Here is a 19,787-nt window from a genome sequence, read left to right on the forward strand (position 1 = left end):
ACTGATACATTCACACTCCCACAGAAAACAAAATGGATCTACTACAAAAAAAGCAAAGGGGAAGTAAAGAACATCTTTATGCACTACAAATCTGTTTGAAATCCAATAACTCAAATAGCCTACCAAAAAGACAAAGTATTTTGATCGACACATATTATTATTGAGAATTGTCACAGGATCCTGGCTTTTCATTTTTGGACCATATAAAACATTCCGAATCCAAGCCCATTACCAAAGGAATGACCTGAGGATATTCATACCCTTTTCCTCTTCAGCATGCAGGTGCTGCTGGTTAGCATAATTAGGGCGCGTATTATTCCACTTAGAGAAGGTTTGATTTGTACTTCATGTGAAATCAGTCAGATCATTTTCAAGGTCATACTTGTTTGTAACATTTTTGGTGGAGTTCATCATATGTGGAAAGTTTCTAATAGCTTTCTGATGTCTTTAATTACAGGCTTGACTCTTTCTTTGACAATAATATCCAACGACATCCACCGTAAAGGTCAGTGTGCAGTGCTTTTATTTAGACACTTTTATCCTTAGCAGCTCACATTGCAGGTTTGAATTCTATGGTTTCATGCATTTGCTGGGAAATCAAACCTTTGTTTTTGATGCTAAAAGCGCCGCGCTAGATACCATTTTCAACTTAATTTAACTTTCTCCAACATGATGTTAAAGCCTTGTGTCCCAGAAACAGTCACCATTTTTTTGTGCCATTCATGGCTTGATCTCTTAACCTCAGTTAAACTGTATGAATATTGGACCTGTTTCCATGAGGAACGTGGTATTAGTGGACCAGTTCTGTTGCCATCAACTAGTCTCTACAGTGCAGTCTCCAGCCACTGGGGATGATGAAGCACTGTTGATGTTGGATAAGAGAAGCAGATGGAGAGGGAAGGAGTGAGTTAAATGATCTGAGAGCACTAGACTGGTTACAGTTCACAGACTCTATATTGAGCAAAATATGGCTGAGCTGAATAGAGGGATCCACTGAGTATGGGAGACTTTACTAAGAGTTTACTGAACGGAGACGAGAACAATGCTGACGATTTTAGGATAGTGACATTCAGCACTACAGAAAAGCACATTTTGGAAAAAAAAATTGATTACCTGTTTTACTCGGATTTAGATAACAATGTATTGTACTCTAGGAAAAATTGTCAGTTTATAGTAGGGGTGGGCGATCATTTTATTTCACGGTAACAATATATATCACAATATTGTTGTTTTTGCTTTAAATTAGGTTTTTATGATACCATTAAAACTACATAGTTCTTGTAAGCAGAGTCAATATCAACAAAAAACTAATATTAGTAAAAAAAAAACGTAAGCTCACTGGAGACAAGTAAACAGTCAGCGCTTAAATAAGAATAAGAAACTAATTACATGTGAAAAAAAAAAACTAAATCTACTGTAGAATATTTAAATAGGAATCAAAGTCACTTGCAAAGACGGGCATTTTGACTGTTCAAGGCCTATAAAGTGGCAAAAATAACTCTGTTCATTACTTCCATGCTTTATGAAACAGTCTCTCATGGCGTTCGCATATAGAGAAATGAGTTCTCTTTTGCTGCTGATTGCATTTCAACGCCTTAAAATCACTTGTTTTTAAACAGCAATGTATAAAAAAACCTCCAACCAAAGATTTTTTTGTGACCACAGAGCAACATCACGTGTAACAGCGATAGAGACGATAGTTGAACATCTCTACCAGTTAATCGTAAATCATATCATAATTGTTAATCATAGCTGATGACCATGGACAGGCATTTACATTAGACATTTGGAAGGGGGTTAGTGTGCTTGTGTGTGTGTGTGTGTGTGTGTGTGTGTGTGTGTATGTTTGAATGTGAGTAAGAGCTTGTGGGCAGAGGTAAAGTAGAGGACACTGTCTCCCAAAAGCAATCTACCTGCAGATCTCATCAAGACTGAATTTACAGAATCCAACTTACGACTGACTCCCTTCCCGTTCATCTTTCAATCTCTTTCTCAATTACTCTTGCAGACCTCTCACAGTCTGTCTGAATTCATTTTAAGCACTCGAACTCAAGATTTTTCAACCCTGACATATACATAATTTGGTTTAAACAATGTTTTGAAATTTTAATTGGCATAAATAAATAAAAATAACAATAATTGTTACATAATAACAAACAACTCCTTCAAATTAATGTTTGATCAAACTGTAGGAATGTGTTCTGATTGGGAAAAAAGTTTTGACATTTGTAAATAAAGTTCAGTGTAGCGCATACAAAACATATGCATCATAGACAAACTCAAACAAACACAAACAGATTCTTTGCTGGTGAGCAAGCAAGTCCCTTTTTTCTTTCATTTTTTTTCTTTCATTTGCTGTTTTTAAATTACAAATCATCCTCTTCATTCTTATCACGTATGTATAAAAGTATATCACCTCTATATAAAACAAAAAAGAGGTTATGATGAAATTCACATAGTTTTTGGCTTCTAAATATGTAAGTCTGGAATGCAGTGTAGTTGTCCATTATGACGCCATCCACCAGAAAGTTGTTACTTGGTTAAGAAGTGTTGCTTTCAATTAAACAGCTTATTTACAGCAAATTTACACTAAATGTTTAATACGCTCCGGCGCGCTCCTTCAGGCAGATGTGATGGAAATGCTCTTTTACTCTCTCTTCTCCTCCTCATTAACTTCTTAATGCAGTTTTTCTTTCTCTGTCTTTGTTCTGAAAGAAAAGAAAACAAAGTGATCAGAGAATGAGTAGCTTGTAGGTTAAAGGGTCTTTATACATCTTGTACATCCATTCATTTTACAGACACATAAAAAAAATTATCTCATTAGATGTTTAAACACATTAGGACACTGATGAGCAGTTGAACTCCGACCGTGATTACCAATAGGTCAGATTTATTCAGACGTCTGAACCGTAATCAGGACCAGCTCAAAGATAGATCTCATTTAGGGAATCTGATCGCTTTGGAGTGTTAGGGGTCTTACCATAACGTCATCTTTGGTCACATATCCACCTGGTACATATTAATCAATTGCCACTTCTGGCTGTGTGTTTTGCCATTACTTTGGCGTAGTTTGGCAAGTTTTTGTGCTTATTCTCTTTGTCTGAATAAGTAGCATAAAATCTGTTCATTCCATAATACATCAGATCTGTGTAGAAATGAAAACTTTTAGGGATTATGATAGCTCTCTGTCAATAAAAATTTATATCCAAATTTAAAATGTATTTTTACAATTAAAAACACATAAATCATGCATTTCAAAATAATTAGGGCCATCAGAATATATAATAAAAAAATAAATTAAAAAAATGAAATCAATCACATGATTTTTGGGTAATTAATTTTACATTAATTTTAATACATTAATTTATTTAAATCATTTTAATAATGCTGATGCTAATTTTTTATTTTTATGAAACCTAATGTGTTTTTTCTGGTTTGGCATTTATGAAGGGGTATTGTTGGACTTTTAAGAAAGACTGATCTATAACAATGGACTAAGAGAGAAAAATCTTACATTTAAATTGAACTCATAACAGAAAAATAAGTGATTTCAGCTGAAAAAACAACGTCTTTTAAATGTTTGCAGTTGAACACTGACAAATTTGAGTTCATCAGCTCTCATTAATTGGCCGAAGCCGATGAAATTTTGATTAATAAATAAATAATCCTCTGTGGCCCATCGAATACGGCTGTATTATTCCAGTAATAGCATATGAAATGCTAGATGAAAGGATGAATCTGGAGTGTTTTCATTAAACTGTGGTGTTTAAAGGGTCTGTTCAGGATTAGCCGTCATAATGATGATGAGGGTGTTGAAGGCTTTGGTGGAACTCAGGACATTTGTGAACTGCGCAGGAAGACATTGAGCTTGTCAGGGGAATAGACCAGATGTTTCTAGTGCGCTGCACAAACACAGCAGACACATAGCAGCCTGTGCAGAGAGTGTTCGTGTCATTTTGTTTACCCCTCTATGAAAATTTTGTCTAGAGCCAAATGAATCGCTTGTTTTCATCAACGAGGCTCATATAAACACTTTTGTTAAGAATGCGGTGGATGTTAATTAATGTGGTTGAAGTCAGACCAAGCATATTAAGGGTTTTGCCAAGTTTCAGTGCCAAAGTGATCTGTATTTGTGATCTGACGACATCAAGAAATCAAGAAATTATGCTAATGTGAGCTCAAACAGCTATATAAATATCTGCTTATCTGTCAATTGCACTCTCAGAACAGTTCATTGTATCAATCACTAGAATAGAATGATAAATGGCATTTAAAGAGAGAGCGCACCCAACAATGAACATTCTGTCATCATTTTGTCACCCTCGTGTCGTTCCAAACCTGTGTGGCTTTCTTTTCTTTTATAGAATGCAAACGATGATATAAAAAAAAAATTAAAAAAACCGTTTTTGTACATACAATAAAAGTCCCCACTGATTTTTATCGTTTGGACAAAAATATATGAAATGTTATTTAAATTATCTGTTTCAGAGATGAAAGAATTAGAATGAGATATAGATTTAGAATGAAATGATGGAGAGAGTTTGTTTTTTGGTAAAGTTCATGAATCAGTAACAATGCACTGACCTCTGACCTGTCACACACACACAAAAAAACTTCTAACTAAACACCTAATTTTACAAGTTTTGACTGTTCTATAAATGTCAGTCAGATTTGATCTCTATCTAACCTGTCATACATTTTGACAGCAACATTTCATCAAGCTACTCACCAGTCGTCTCTGGTTACTAAGGCAGAATGTGCAGATCTGTTTGGGCTGTGAGTTTTCTGAGTCTGGGCTGGGTGTCGAGCTCTTTGGAAGATTGTGGAGGTGATGATACACGGCTCCCGAGCTCCTAAGGCAAGGTTGGCTGTCTCCACACTCCTCTCCAACCAGCAGCACGTTCCCCAGGTGCGAGATGTAGCTGGAGGCCAACCTCAGCGTCTCAATCTTAGACAGCTTCCTGTCAGCTGGTTCGGTAGGTATGAGTGTCCTCAGAGCAGTGAACGCTGTGTTCACACTGTTCGTGCGGTCCCGCTCTCGGGCGTTCGCCGCGTTCCTCTGGTGTATCTCCACGATCTGAGAACGGAGCTCGCTGGGAGCTGCTACAGGTCGGCAGCTGTATCTCTTTTTTCGAGCACCCAACTTAAATGCGCCATAGCCGTGGCCAGCCATTCGGAAGGACTTGTCATCAGATCCAGAACCCTCACTGCCGTTGTCATCGTCCTCGGAGTGCATGCTGATCTCAGAGCACAGGAAATGACTTGGGGTTGGTCGCACCACTGCAAAAGACATACTCAGCACCTTACAGGACCCCTGGACTTTGCTCTTTGCCCCTCGCGTAGCAATTCGTTCTACTTTGCACAAACACAGGAGTGAACTCGATCCCAGTTTCTAATCATACACCCCAGTCTACACTATGGTCTACATGCGAAGTGACTAGCTTCTGTAACCAGTCCTGCTTTAGGGATCCAACCAATCCAGCGATGCTTGACCGAGTCACTTCTGACACACTCATTCATAAGAAATGCTCTTTTCTCCACTGTCATCGGTTATTTGGGCTCACAGCATGCCAAGTCGTCTCCCATACGTGTGTTTGTGTGTGTGTGTGAATGAGTTTGTGTGCTCCAGATCCTTCAGTTCCACGTGTGATTTCAGCTGAGTGTTTCCTTATGCCTTGGATTTATAGTCAGGGGGTGTGGCTGGGGTCCGCTCTCACTTTAACCACCATAAATGTGAAATCCAGTGAGCAAGTGGGAGGAATGAGAGAATACGGAGACTCCTCTCTCTCTCTCCTTCTGTCTCTTTCACTCCACATTAGTATTTTTAAAAACTTGACCCTGAAATGCTTCCACTGAAGATTAATCTGTATGATAGATTGCTTCATTTCTTTCAGTGCATTACTTTTTTTATTCCTTTCACACTGAAATTTCAATTCAATATATTACATTTCCACCCCCCCCCACCCCCTTACAAACGTGAATTGTCAGAGCCAGATGCTCATGAATCAATCCAATCCGAACCTAAATACAGCATTTAGTCTGTGGACGTTAGCCCAGATCATTTTGCCTTTGGCACCACGGTCACAGGAGGCCTGACAAATGATTGCATAGTTGCTGAGGGTTAATATCACAGGATATTATGCAACGTTCATAATATAAATTCGTCATAATTCATAATATTATTCTTGTGTATGGGGATTGTTCACTAGCAGCTCTAGTGCTGATTAAACAGGAAGTGCCCTGGGCTGGGGAGGGTTTGCACTGTAAGCTCATAATGATGCTTATAATGGTTGAGTGGAGGTGATAGGTGGATTGGCAGTTTGAAAATCTGTATCACAGTTATGGGCACACTTAAACTTAGAAACATGGAGAAATGGCAACCTGGTCAATTCAAAGTTTTGGAATACTTATCCTCTCCCCAAATTTGTTACTACCAAAACACAGTAATAATAATTTAATTAGAAGGGTAATATTGACCTATTAAAATTTTGCTTACATCTACATTATAGATTTTTTCTTTAAAACATTTTTTTAGAGGTACTGTACATAAATAATAATTAAATATTTAACAATATTTCAAGTGTAATTTATGAGATTTGTATTTCGAATCCAGTTTTCCTTTGTAAAAGGCAAAAAGGTTATAATACTGATTTCAAAGTTAAGGATTCATTAGTTTGAACCAAAAACTACCATAACACCTTAGTTGATAATTCAGTATACTTTATTTATATATATTCCCCAAATATGAGGATTATGTCCCTTATGAAAGGAAAATATATTTACCAATATTTTTCTTAAAATATTTTGTAATATATTATTTTCCCTTTTTATTTTCTAATATTTAATATTTTTGAATACAATTAATAATATTGATGATACATATAATATATTGCAAAATATACAAATGATTGCCGTTTTCTATATATTGCAATATATTGGAAAAAATAAATGTATATAAGAATATATGCCTAATATATTACATGATATTTTCCAATATACTGCAATATATTTTTGTTTCATAAGGGGTGTTGCCTTTTGTCACTGCTTAAACAAAATGACATGTTTTGGTTGTGACTGTTTAGATAGAGACAATTTTAGATACTTTTCAACCTAGCTCAAAAATACTAATCAGCACATGATTTAGCTAGCTCAGTTCTGTAAATATAAAAACTTATAAAAAAAAAATGTTCTGGAATACAGAAAAAAAAGGTAGTGAGTTTACTTAGTTACAAAAAGATTTTTCAGACACATTTACTTCGAAGAGAAGGGACCTATCTACTCACACAGGAATATTTCCTGATCATAAATTTAGGGCTGTAGTTAAAATCAGTCTCAGCCAATGGACTAAAACATACACTTTTTATTAGTGACAAGAGAAAAATGGGACACTTTTTAGAAGTGTCATAATTTACAAAGAATATATATATATATATATATATATATATATAAACTTTTATTAATCTAAAAGATACTATTAAAAACAACAATGGAAGAAGATACAAAAATCATTTTAATATAATTTTAGTAAATTGAAATTTAGGGGTCAGGGTTCAGGACAGCCACCTCCCAACTGGAAGTACCCAATAAATAATTGTTTTATATATATTAATCTTACTAATATTTTAAATATTATTGTGGGTTTCAATAGATAATAAAAGCATCTTTGTAAACATCTAAGATTTGAATACTTTAATGCTTCTTAAATGTTTTTTTTATGATTGTGGGACAGAAGTTTGCACCCATTCTGTAGAATGGCCCATATACATAACCAGAACTACTTACTTAGATGAAGAAATAATAACAAAGACTTGTGTCAACAGTATGAGCAAACTTGCATAAGTAATGCTGTGTATTCTGAAACTTAATGTCTATAAATCAGAGCAGATCGGTAGTTCGTTCTTCTCTACATCTGATTATAATTCCTTTCTCTGGAACATCTGTGGTACAACCTCATCCCAGCATTAAGTGCCCTTCTCCTTGTGCCCTATGTAGTTGAACTCTTCTGGCATTGGTCAGGAAACTGTCAAAATCCATCACTAATCCTTTGCTCAGGACTGCAGACGGTTGTTATGGATGTCTGCCGGACGTACGTCCAGTCTACTATCCTGGGACTCCGCTGTCTAGCCATAGTTGGGGACAGGCCAGCAGCCACGCCTGACAGGACAGGGCCTCCGCAGCTGGCTCATTTAGTGTAAGAGGAGATGGATTTAGGGTGGAGGGAGAGAGAGAGGGACAGAGAGACCCTATCAGCTGTCTCATTTTAACGGGCATATCACTTTACGTGTCACGCAAGAGTTCTAATTAGTAATGAATTGTGACCTCATCAGTCAAATCTATAGACTGGGGCTGTTTCTGTAAAATAGGGCAATGCTGTTTAGAGTAGGTCACGTAAGCTCAACCCCTCAGTCGAACTAGGAGAAATAATCTGGCATCTATCTCATCTCTCCACTGCTGACTGGTAATTGCCTTTCTGCGGCCTTGCCTCTGACTTCCAACCCCTCTATTTCAGGAGCAGAAATGAAGTCAGTCTTCACTGAAATTCCATGCCGTAATCGTCCCGTTCCTCGGAAGCCAAAGAATTCAGACGGCAAAGCAGGTCAGTGGGGTTTTGAGATGGAAAAAGTGAACCGTTTAGAAACTTCTGGAATTCTGTGCCCTTCAGAGCTTTTCTGACAGCTCTACCTTACAGAATCCTCACCAAACATTGATAATATAATATTATATTATATAATAATTGTATAATATTATAATTTTATAATATAGTTTTACAATTTGAGAGGAAACTAATTGTAAAGTGAACAAGTTAACACAATCGTCAAAGTTAACATTACTACTGCTTTGGAACGATAGCTATTGCGAAAAGCTCTATAGAAATGTAGTTGAATTACTGTAATATTGGAGAGTACAAAAAATAGTTATTACAAAATCAGTATTTTCCTGATAATATTTTAATTTGTTACTTTGACTAATACAGAAATAATATAAAAGCCGGTTATTTGATTTGGCAGACAGCATGTCTTCATGTTTTCAGTTTTTTATCTCACATAGTATAAATTAGTCTTCATGTACGAAAATATATGGCTGCTTTTACAGTATATGTTAGGAAGGGGGTCATCATATTTAGTGGTCTGTGGAGCCCTGCCAACATCTTGTGTGACAGGTTTCCCTAAAACCCCATTAGTCAACAGGCATTTTCTCACATAATGGAGTGTGTCACTCAGAATAAGTCATTACAAGTGAACCGTGAGACATGTTGCTTTACTCACACTTTGTAACCCTAAGAAGGAGTGTAGATGGTGGTGTGGCAAGTACTGGAGGGGGTAAGTCAAGGCCTTATCTTTGAAGATTGGCTTGTAAAGCAGGCAGCTGGTGTGGGCAATCCCACTGCGGCTCTTCAGCGTGGGCTTGTAAAATCCACCTCCACCCCTTCTAACTGGAGCCCTGGGACTAACCTGTGGCCCTGCTAACAATGGCTCACTGCTAATTTAGTGACTCTTTTAAATTCAAAGCATTCTCCTCTTTGTTCACTCTTCATTGTTAGAACACTTCATATATCTTCTCCAGGTGCCACACCACAACAAAATCTTAAAGGGATAGTTCGCCCAAAAATGAAACTTCTGTCGTTATTTACCCACCGCACATTCATGAGAGTACCAAAATGCAAAATATGTAGTCCTCTGCTTGCAAACAAGGTAATCTGTTGTGAATACATGTCGAAGACTGACGGGGGAGAGAAGAAAATGTTGAATACATTTTTTTTTTTTTTTGTGCAAACAAAAAGTATTCTCATAGCTTCATAAAATTAAGGTTGAACCACTGATGTCATGATCGGCTATTTTAACAATGTCCTTACTACCTTTCTATGCAGGGTCAGAAAGCTCTCAGATTTAATCAAAAATATCTTAATTTGTGTTTTTATGAGTTTGTAATGACATGATGGTGAGTAATTCATGACAGAATTTTGGGGTGAACTATCCCTTTAAAACCTCCGATCATCATTTAGGATGCAACCACTTCACTAATTTGCAGCTTCATGCTTGTTATAATATATATACATATATATCATTTTTTTATTATTATTAAAAACTGCACAAAAGTTTTAAGAAATGTATTTAATGTTTTTAATTAATAGTTAACTAATGATGAGTTAATAACTAATGACTTAATAACAGATACTTTCATTATCAAACATGCACTTAAAATGAATGTTTTCACTGGTATAGTATTAGGTTAAAACATTTCTAAGTGGCTGAGAATTTTTTTGAAATATGTCCTGAAATGTAAGATTTCAGGAAAAATGCCGGATTTGGCAAGCTTTATTAGAGAAAAATCACACATTTACAGGCACAAGTACTTCTCAAGGCGGTGGCTAGCTTGACAGGAAATTTGCAATTTGCAGCTATTATTTTTTATTAATGGTGATTACCCAGCAGCATCGCTGATTCCTGCTCGACCAAGGCAGAATGTCAGAGTGCACAAGGGCACATATGTTTCCATTACATCACCAGCATGGTCCATGACATATGTTCATTACAGTACACATTACATTTGAAATATGTTCATTACGTAACATCGTGTATCAGTGATTCACAGAAAACATGAGTAACGGTGAGTGTACAACCTTGACTGTCTGTCTTCAGCATTTGTCTTTCATTTAAATGCTAATCGAATTAGATGCATAATAAAATCTAGCTGAAATATCCAGTCATGATTATACATAAAAATGACTATGCTTTTTAAATTACAGCTGCTTAGCTCGGTAGCAGCCAGAAACACACAGACATCTCAAACATATCTGAATGGAAATGAACCTTAAATGGAAACTGGAGGTTTTCCTTTGCCGTTCATTCCATCATGGACCGTTTCCAACAGCGTTTCATCTCCATCAACATTGCACGCCCCACTTTGCTGCTTGTGGTCATTTGTAATGTAAGCAGTAGCTAACTGGCTGCTTATATCATCTTTTGCAGTGAGACCAATGAGCTCATTTTTTTTTTGGCTGTATGGTCCTGTTAATGTAGATTAGGGCCCAAAAAACAGTCATACATTTTGGGTGTGGGTGAGTACATGCAGATGGATTTTTTTAAACAAATATTTGCTGGAATCTCCCAGGGCTCCATTATGTATGGTGTAAAAAACAAGAATTGAGTATAATGTACAATTGTGTCTGCTTTATCCTCAAGCATTGGCTCGGTTGTCTCTTTTCTTTATAGCGTTTGGCAAAATTGTTCGACTAGAGTTGGCCAGATCAGAAATAATATGAAAACGCTTATTGCAGGCCATAAAATGTTCAAATGATTTAGAAAAGGGCCTCGGTAAATTTGGCATTGAAGCCTATAGTAAATTGTCAATAAAACGTATGAACTTTCAAATGTACTTTTTGAAGCTTAACAGGAAGTTTTTGCTGTTAGTTTATGATGGTGCTTTAGTACGTTTGATCATGCGGTCTATTCATAATTGAAACTGATTCCTGTGTGTGTGTTTGAGGGATCTTTCGGACATATGCTTGTCATTATCCATTGAGAAAAAGCTCTGAGTGAGTGTACAGGAAATCCACAAGGCATATATCAGTCATAGACTGGCGGAACATTTGCCCTCTCACATCCTTTTTCAAAACTTACATTTTTAATAGCATCCAAAAACAAATAATTGCGGTCACTCCGCCATCTGAAATGAATTGCCAAATTGCACCCTTTATGCTGCCTCATTTCAGATACATTTGTGTTGCTGAGTTATGCCTGAAACTGGCTCGAGACAGAGAGGGGGATATCAGCACTTCATCAGCACCACAAGAAAGAGTACCATCAGTGCTGGATCCGTCGTCATGGTATGATAATGGATGGACTGGACAGTTTACTGGTAATTTGTAATGATGCAGTGTGGAATGAAGCTGACGGTAACAATTCTAAGGTGTTTTGATGAATAGTGTGGTTGAGACATTATGATGTTAATGGGAGAAATCATAACAATCAGCGCCTGTAGGTTCAAGTTGTAGTTATGAGATTTAATTTTCATAGAGGCATTGCATGTTTGTATACTCTTGAATATGTATGTGAAAAATACATATCGTTGGTGTAATTTGATGTAAATAAAGTACAATTTATGTGCATGTTGTTGTCTGATTAGAATTCTCATTTAAATATGAATGCATCATTGATGAGTTTCACTAATGTTTTTCTTTTCCCATTCAGGTAAATAAGAGCTGTACTTGAATTACTCCAACACTTATCTCGCATTATTTGGATACCTCATTTATCATTTCGATTAGCCGTGATTATTTTGAAAGTTTTCATTTCATAACCATTTCCTTTACTGAGGTGTAACTCGCTTAATCAGATGTGCAGTTTTTCCTCAAGATGAGTTGGAATGGTGCCTTGGTGATGAGTTGATTTAACCTTTGCCCTGAAACCGTCTTCCAGGAGAATCATGCATAAGTTCAGATGAAATGCCCTAAGGGCAGCCTGCAGAGATTACAAATCACACAAATGTGTTTGTAATGGCTGTAAAATAGAAAATAAATGCAGGGAAAGTGCAGTTTACAGCTCAGATCCTCTGTACGCTTGATGAAATACAATAAATTACGGCCAAAAAAACCCTGCTTTTCTCTGCACTGGAACTTGAAAAATATTTTTTTCTTTTTTTTTTCTAGATAAGTTCTTATTTTATATTTAAGCATTGCCTGGCTGTCTTTAAATGGTATGGAGGAGCTTTAGGACTGAACTGAGAATGTTTCAAGACTTTTCATTTCTACAACACCCGCTCTGGCACTGATTAGTCCTCTTCCAAACCTTTCAATGCTGCCCTCAGGAGTGATTCCTTGGTACATGCTTCATGGCGTAAGATGTTTTACTTACAGCAACACTGCATTTTTATGGGCCTGCCAGAGACCAAAATTAAAGCCAACCCCCCCCCCCCCCCCCTTTCCTTCAGAACAGCAGTCATACTGATGTACTGGATCAGTTTTTGACCAAAGGAAAAACAGTCATACAATTTTCAAGAAACACTGGTGTTAATAAAAAAAGAAAATAACAGGTTTTAGTTTATGAGTGTAAAATGCAATTAAATATTAAAACGTTTTAAATATTCATTTAAACCTGTATCAATTATTAACAAAAGTCATGCATTTTTGTAGGTCAGAACCTGGATACAAGTTTACTTCCATTCTATCGTCCCCAAGTCAGAGATTTTTGAATGGGTTTTTGGTTAAATACCCGAAATAATATTTTGTGGTTAACCTGATATTTTTCATAGTTTTAATTTATGACATGAAATACATCAGGCGCCTGTGATTGATTGTTTGTTTTATTTTTACTTCTTTTGAAAAAGGCAGTTTTTAACAAGTGGCTAAAAGAAAGGCTGCAGAAGTTGTCTGGGACATGAAACATCATCGCGCCAAAACGGTAAAGTCCAGTCACTAGTCCAGTGACTTTGTTTTCACAGCATTGTTGTGTTTATAATTCAACAACTCCACTCTTAAAAATATCAGGTAATTTACTTCATGTATATCCTGGCCTTTTAACTTCTGCCAGTTGTATTTATTCTTCAAAATTCATAAAAGTTTTGCTTATTTGTGATGATTAAGTGAACAAAGCATTTAAGAATCATAAACAACAATCCAAAAGCCAGTGAAAAAAATCGTATTGGATTTTTGTTGAGGGACCAGAATGACTGCAGTGTTTTATGGAATAAGACATTGTCAAACATTTTGACTTGCGCATATATGGTTTGCTTGTGCATTTGTGCCCTTTTGATGTTATGCATATTTTTGATAAGTATATTCTCATGTCTAGTAATTTTTCATCATATTTTCATCAACAATATGTTTTGATTCAGTTCATATATCATATATTGTCATTATGTAAATTTTCAGGCTCATCTAATCACTGACAAAATCAAAAACACTTTATTAATAAACTTTTTTCCCCATAATCCCATTGACGAGATTACCATTGCTTTTTTTTTTTCTTTTTTGTCTGTGCATAACAACTGAAATGCTTGACTTCAAACGTCTCCTTTATTTACAATAAGTGAGCAGAGAGATTGAAAGCTTGGAATATATTTCCAGCCGTCAAGTTCACTCAGAAGTCATGAGCTAAGTGGCCTCAGAGTCTTTCAAGGCTCCGGTTCTGTGACCGTGGATATGCTTAGTTTCATTCACCGAGCTGATGCTAGAACTGACAGAGGATGGAGGGCCTTCCAGCCAGTGAAATGTGCTTCTGCCACTTTTGTCTACTCCGCTCATAAAGTTCAACCATATATGCGTGGACAGAGGCTCCTTGTGAAAAACAAGATGGCCATGCAGAGCTTTGCCAAGAGAAACATAAGTAGACAGAAAAGCGTGCACAAGCCTGAGGAACATTCTTCTCTTCATGGCAGATCCATCATTTTTGAGGTCCACATGGTTTGTGTCTGAAACGTTATGCAGTGTATTATAATGTGTTGGGTTTGTGAGGTTTGTTTAACCTTTCTTCTCCCTCTCTGAACCTGATACCTTCCTTTATTGCTAATTGACCCTGTCTGATATGATCCATTTCTTATTTTTTCTGTGAGTTGGTGTTGTAATGCCATCTTAAGCAAACAATGGCACACAAAAATGATTCATTAAATTAGTAGGAGTGATTTTACTTAATATACACTGAAAATTTGTCAAATGTATTCAGAATTCTATATTCATAACATAGAGATGTTATCTATATAAAAACTGAGACATTTGATTATTTGTGGTGTTTTTCGTTCACATTTATGCAGAGAATTTGAAGAATACAGAATGCTCTTTCTCAACCCACATACATATACATGTGGTTTTTATGTCAGCAAGGTTTAATATCACTCAAAATGTATTAGGCTGAATAATTTAGTTGCATAGAAATGCAAACTCTTAGCCAAAACAGTTTTTCTGTCTTATTTTTCACTCAAGTACGGTGTAGCTAGTAACATCTGACTTGGCTTTACAAAATGGCAAACCCAATGTAACACCTTCTGCTTCAGAAAGAGTTCATCTGTGAGATTTAACAGTGACTGGATGCATGTATATTCTGTCATTTAATGAAGTTTTCATTTGATAAATTTTCCCTGATGTAAAAAAATATATATAAAAAGGTTGCTTTTATTATTGAAACCTCTCTAGATGAGATATGGCCTGAATAAACATTGTTTCTTCTGTTTCCTTTCTTACACATTAGTGATTTGTTTCGGATATACTTTCAACTACCACAAGTGTTCCAGGATTATGGGCCTCTTTTAAGGTGTGTTTGATTATTAAATGAATTATTTTGGACTTGATATGATTTTAACTGATGAATATCCCCTTCTCTATCTTTGGAGGGAAGTCTAATGGATTTATTTTTCATTTTATGTAAATAAAATAATTCCCTTGGGAAAAAGAGTCTGCAGGACTGAGCATGAGGTTGAGGCTGTAATTTCTCACATGCATTTGTTAGAGAGATTTGTTACAAAGTCAAAGTGTAAAAGCACTACTGTAATAGCAGGTGCTGTAGTGTTTCCTGTGTAATTCATTTTCTTATGAGGATACCCACTCAAGCCACTTTAGCTGTCAAAAACTGACCATGGCAGCCAGAGTAAAGCAACTCTTCCTGCTTCCTTTCCTTGATTACCCTTTTCTCTCTCTCTTCACCTCCTTCATAACCGTACGTTGATTTATCCCTCCCTCGTTCTCAAGCGTCAGCTGTGTATTGACCTTCAGCACAACAGGAAACCCCCAGAGTGCCATGAACCAGAAAGCCAGAGTCCTCAGCTGGAAAGCACATAAAGGGATAGTTAACCCAAAATTAAATGAAAAATCCAGTCATTATTTACTCGCATCATGCTTTCTTTCCTATGTAGAAAACAACATTTGAATGTCTTAGCTGCTCACTTACATACGGCTCCTTCTCAAATTCAAACTCCTCAAAAAGAGCAAAAAAACGTCATAAAATTACAGAAAATTTAGCTTGACAGCGATTGTCACCATTTGCTATTCTTCTATGGAACAACGTATAAATGAATATAACTTTTTGTGTGTGTTCCACAGAAGAAATGAATCAGTTCTGAATGACGAGATGAGGATCAATAAATAAATACAGAGTTTTGTATTGTTCTGTGCTCCGTCCCTCAGACTTAATGGTTTAGGATGAAGAATCTTGTTGTTTGCTATTGTAGTTTGCATGAATATTGCAATAAATCTTTTAACTTTAGAGCTAAGCAGGCCATTTTACACTCTTTTGGGATGTGCAGAATGGCCGTGAAATTAATCCCTGGTCCTCCTAGCATAAAACACATGCTTGACTAGTGGATTACTACCTACAGATGGCATTGGAAATATGGCTAGAAGAGGCTAAAGCTTGATTATTTAGCTCTTTGTGGAGGTAATTACAAAAAAAGAACTCATTTAAGCTCCCTGACCCATTCACTTTTACAGACGGATAGCAAAGAATGAACTAGATGAAGTGCAACTGAGTGGAACAGAATACAGGATTCCCGGGATGTGCATAAAATGTTTATTTTTTTAGCTCTTTTTAATTTGACACAGTCGAAAAAATGTCCGAAGTCATCCATTTAGTGCATGTTTACATAGTTTATGAAACAGCCTTTATTTATGCACATATCATAGAGCACATATCGAGTAGACAATGTAAAGATCCATCATCAAAAAATAAGAATTATTAATCTATTAGCATTTACACTATTTATTTATTTGAAAAGTTTTCCAAATTTCTTATAGCAGTGTGCCCCACAAATGCTAGTGTGTTCCCATTTCTTAGTTTTGTTGCATCTAAACAACTGGATGTCATTCATTTTCAAAGAGACACCTGTGCCAGGGATCATTGTAAGTAGAAACATTATGCAAATGAGGAGCAGAAAGATTCAATGACTAACTATAGTGCGATGCAGCTAGATACCACATCCCAATAGTACTGCCATTAGAGACAAACACACTGGTAACTCCAGCATTTCATCCACTGTTAAAGTCTTTGCATACTGAGTCCGAAATTTGTGTATGTTAAAAAATAAATATGACCTCACAATGTGTCAATCATGTTTACACACTGTCTCCGAAACTTTTGTCCATCATAAAAAAAGGGTTTTTCTGCATTTTCTCATCCATTACAAGCAATTTAATAGAAAAGGATGATAAAAAATATTAAATAAAAATAAAAACGCATATGGAAATTTCTGACTCCGTGTGCAAGGACCTTTAGTGTAAATGTATCTTCTATTTTATTGCAAAATGCATTGATGAATTAAATGATTCATATTTTTTGGGTTCATATTTAAATTGCAGTTAAAACTAAAAATGGCTTAAAATGTTAAATGACTTCACAGAAAGAAGGATATCTTAAGATAAGCTCATTGGCTAGAAAGATTTAGGTCCTGGTTGCTACTCTTAAGTCTCATATGCAGTCTGAACATGTCCTTAGTGGATCTTTAATGGTTCAGGTTTTTTATCCTCGACATTAGCCAAGCACGCATAAAGCATAAATTCATCCTTCTGCTTTGTAATAAAGTATCTAGTAGTGCCAAAATGTATACAAAGGACAGAGAGTTTCTCTCTTTCTCAGATTTCTCTGACTGTCCAATCTCAGCCACAGTGCTTTAATTCACTGAATACTAAGAATATACTGTGCATGGTGTTAAAGAGAAATATTGATATGCAGGGGCATATTTATTTCAGGGTATAGTGTGTTAAAATTCCTTTTATGCTTTCTGACTTTCAGTTTCATAAAAAAACTATAGGGCTTGTAAAGCATCAATATGTGTGCCATGACACAGAAAACGTTCTCTAGCTACACCACGAAAGATTAATAACTTTTCACAGTTGTTGCTTTTCACTGTATTTTGAGGACCTCCAAGAAGACTGTTAAACAATATCCATATTATGTGCCAGTTTATGTATTACATGAACAGCTTTGCGTGGAGTTCAATTGCAAGTTTTTTTTCCCCTTATCATAATGCCCCAAATCTTCTATTAACTGAAGATAATTGAATAATAACTTTCATACCGGTAGTTACTACTCACTGGATCAGACTTTGCATTTTCACAGGACCTTTAAACACTAAAATGCAAAGACAAAACTAACTTACAATTAAACTACCGAGCAAGATGACGGAAAATGATCATGTTGGCAGACTTCATTTACAAAGTACAGGTAAACTAACACAGTTCAGTTGGACGATATTTATTTTTTATTTCAGAAGAGATGGAACTGAAACTTGGTTCAAAGAAAGCTGGAACATCATGATTCATTTTTGATACCTCTTGCTTAAGAGAATTAAAAACTGATGCTGCCAATTCTGTCTAAACAAACCCCTGCTTTTAATTTAGTGTGAAATACAATATTTTGTTAAATGCTAATTTTTAAATAAGGTATTACTGCAACAAATATTGAAATTTTAACTCAAATGGACCATCACGCTTATTTATGTGTCTTGGATGTGATCGGAGTATAAAGAGTCCTAGTTTAAAGCTTTTATTCATTAGCTACTTTTCTTAAAACATTGCCTTTGCAATTCACATCCTCCAAGTAAACACAATTAAACTCCAAAAGTACCCATCTCAGATTCTTTATTAATAAAATTCATGTACAAAACTATAAACCATAAAGATTCTGTGAGCATGCCACCTTATTTCAATGTACTTGTGTCAGTAGTTATTTCTAATGTGTCAGCTGGTACAAGTTGCTCTTAGCCTTTCTTAGAGATTAAGCTTGCAATTAAAGGACTCACTATTCAGATACTGTCATGTATCATCTGACTCGTTGCTGAGAATGGCACTAAGCACACACAAATATATGAGCTCAGCACTGGTACGTGAAGTCCAGCCTGAGGTGGCCAATCACTCAAAGCCCAGAATAAAACTTTATTCATAGAGATTTACCGATTTACAAGCTGGTGTCAGTGTCCAGGACAAAAGACAGGAGAGGGGTGAACTCACATTTTTGCAAGTGTTGAGTGTCCTCAGGAGAAGTAAAACTCTAGTTCACAGCTGTTCAAACACAAAGCTATTTCAGCGTGCCTAATAAGAAAAAGCCACAAGGGTTGTAAAATAGTCTGTAATAAAAAGCTGTGTATGTGGAGAGTGGCAAAGATCCTAATACTACACTTTGTCCATTAATTCTGATAAGCTAGGAACTTCCGTTGCTGGCAGCGGGCAGGGATCAAGAATCTTTAAATGTTTAAAAATATGTTTAAAAATATATATATTTTCTTAATTATTTGTTCTTGTAAAGAAAAGCATCATTACTTATATTGCTCATGATACGGACAAATCGTAGGCATTACTATTTTCTGTTCTGGGCCTTAAACTGTTCTGGTTATTGCTGGAAGGTGTGTTTTTACTTTTCTTAGTAAGGATTTTTGCCAGGCAGACAGAAAAACTCAAATAGGCAAAAATCCCGTAGAATAAAATGTCACAATTTCTTCAATAATAGAACTATATTCACTTTCAAAAGATTGGGTCATCCAGTGTTTTTTAAATGTTTCTGAAAGAACTCTATATTCCCCAAGGCTGGATTTATTGGACCACAAAAAACGTAATTCTGTTAAATATTGTTACAATTTTAAATAAATATTTTCTATTTTAATATATATATAAAAAGTTATTTATTCTTGTGATGGCAAAGCTGAATTTTCAGCAGGCATTGCTCCAGTGTTCAGTGTTACTTTGTCCTTCTGAAATCATCTTAATATGCTGATTCTTATTGTTATAAAAGTTATTTTGCTTAATATATTATTTGTGGAAACCATGACATATTTTTCTGAATTATTTGGTGAATAGAATTTTTAAAAGA

The 19,787-nt window shown here is 35.8% G+C and overlaps 1 protein-coding gene and 1 long non-coding RNA gene across 2 annotated transcripts; one reads left to right on the top strand and one right to left on the bottom strand.

Annotated features, from left to right (window-relative positions):
• Positions 1-398: 398 nt before the first annotated feature.
• LOC113116820 (uncharacterized) lies at positions 399-12,208 on the top strand. Its single transcript, XR_003294077.1, has 3 exons — positions 399-505; positions 8,510-8,596; positions 11,714-12,208. It is a non-coding gene; the product is annotated as an uncharacterized LOC113116820 (long non-coding RNA).
• On the bottom strand, positions 2,358-5,615 carry LOC113116819 (basic helix-loop-helix transcription factor scleraxis-like). Its single transcript, XM_026285140.1, has 2 exons — positions 4,730-5,615; positions 2,358-2,708 (listed from the first exon to the last, which is right to left on the bottom strand). The coding sequence occupies exons 1-2, from the start codon at positions 5,291-5,293 to the stop codon at positions 2,670-2,672; spliced, it is 603 nt and encodes a 200-aa protein (XP_026140925.1). The 5' UTR covers positions 5,294-5,615; the 3' UTR covers positions 2,358-2,669.
• Positions 12,209-19,787: the final 7,579 nt, after the last annotated feature.

The sequence above is a fragment of the Carassius auratus genome, chromosome 16 (genome assembly GCF_003368295.1).
Source record: "Carassius auratus strain Wakin chromosome 16, ASM336829v1, whole genome shotgun sequence".
Lineage (NCBI taxonomy): Eukaryota > Metazoa > Chordata > Actinopteri > Cypriniformes > Cyprinidae > Carassius > Carassius auratus.

Excerpts from the sequence above, each read along its gene's own strand:
- LOC113116819 (XM_026285140.1), bottom strand. The coding sequence starts at position 5,293 with ATGTCTTTTGCAGTGGTGCGACCAACCCCAAGTCATTTCCTGTGCTCT. Across the intron at positions 2,709-4,729 it reads TTAGTAACCAGAGACGACTG|AACAAAGACAGAGAAAGAAA; the intron begins GTGAGTAGCTTG and ends CTTTTCTTTCAG.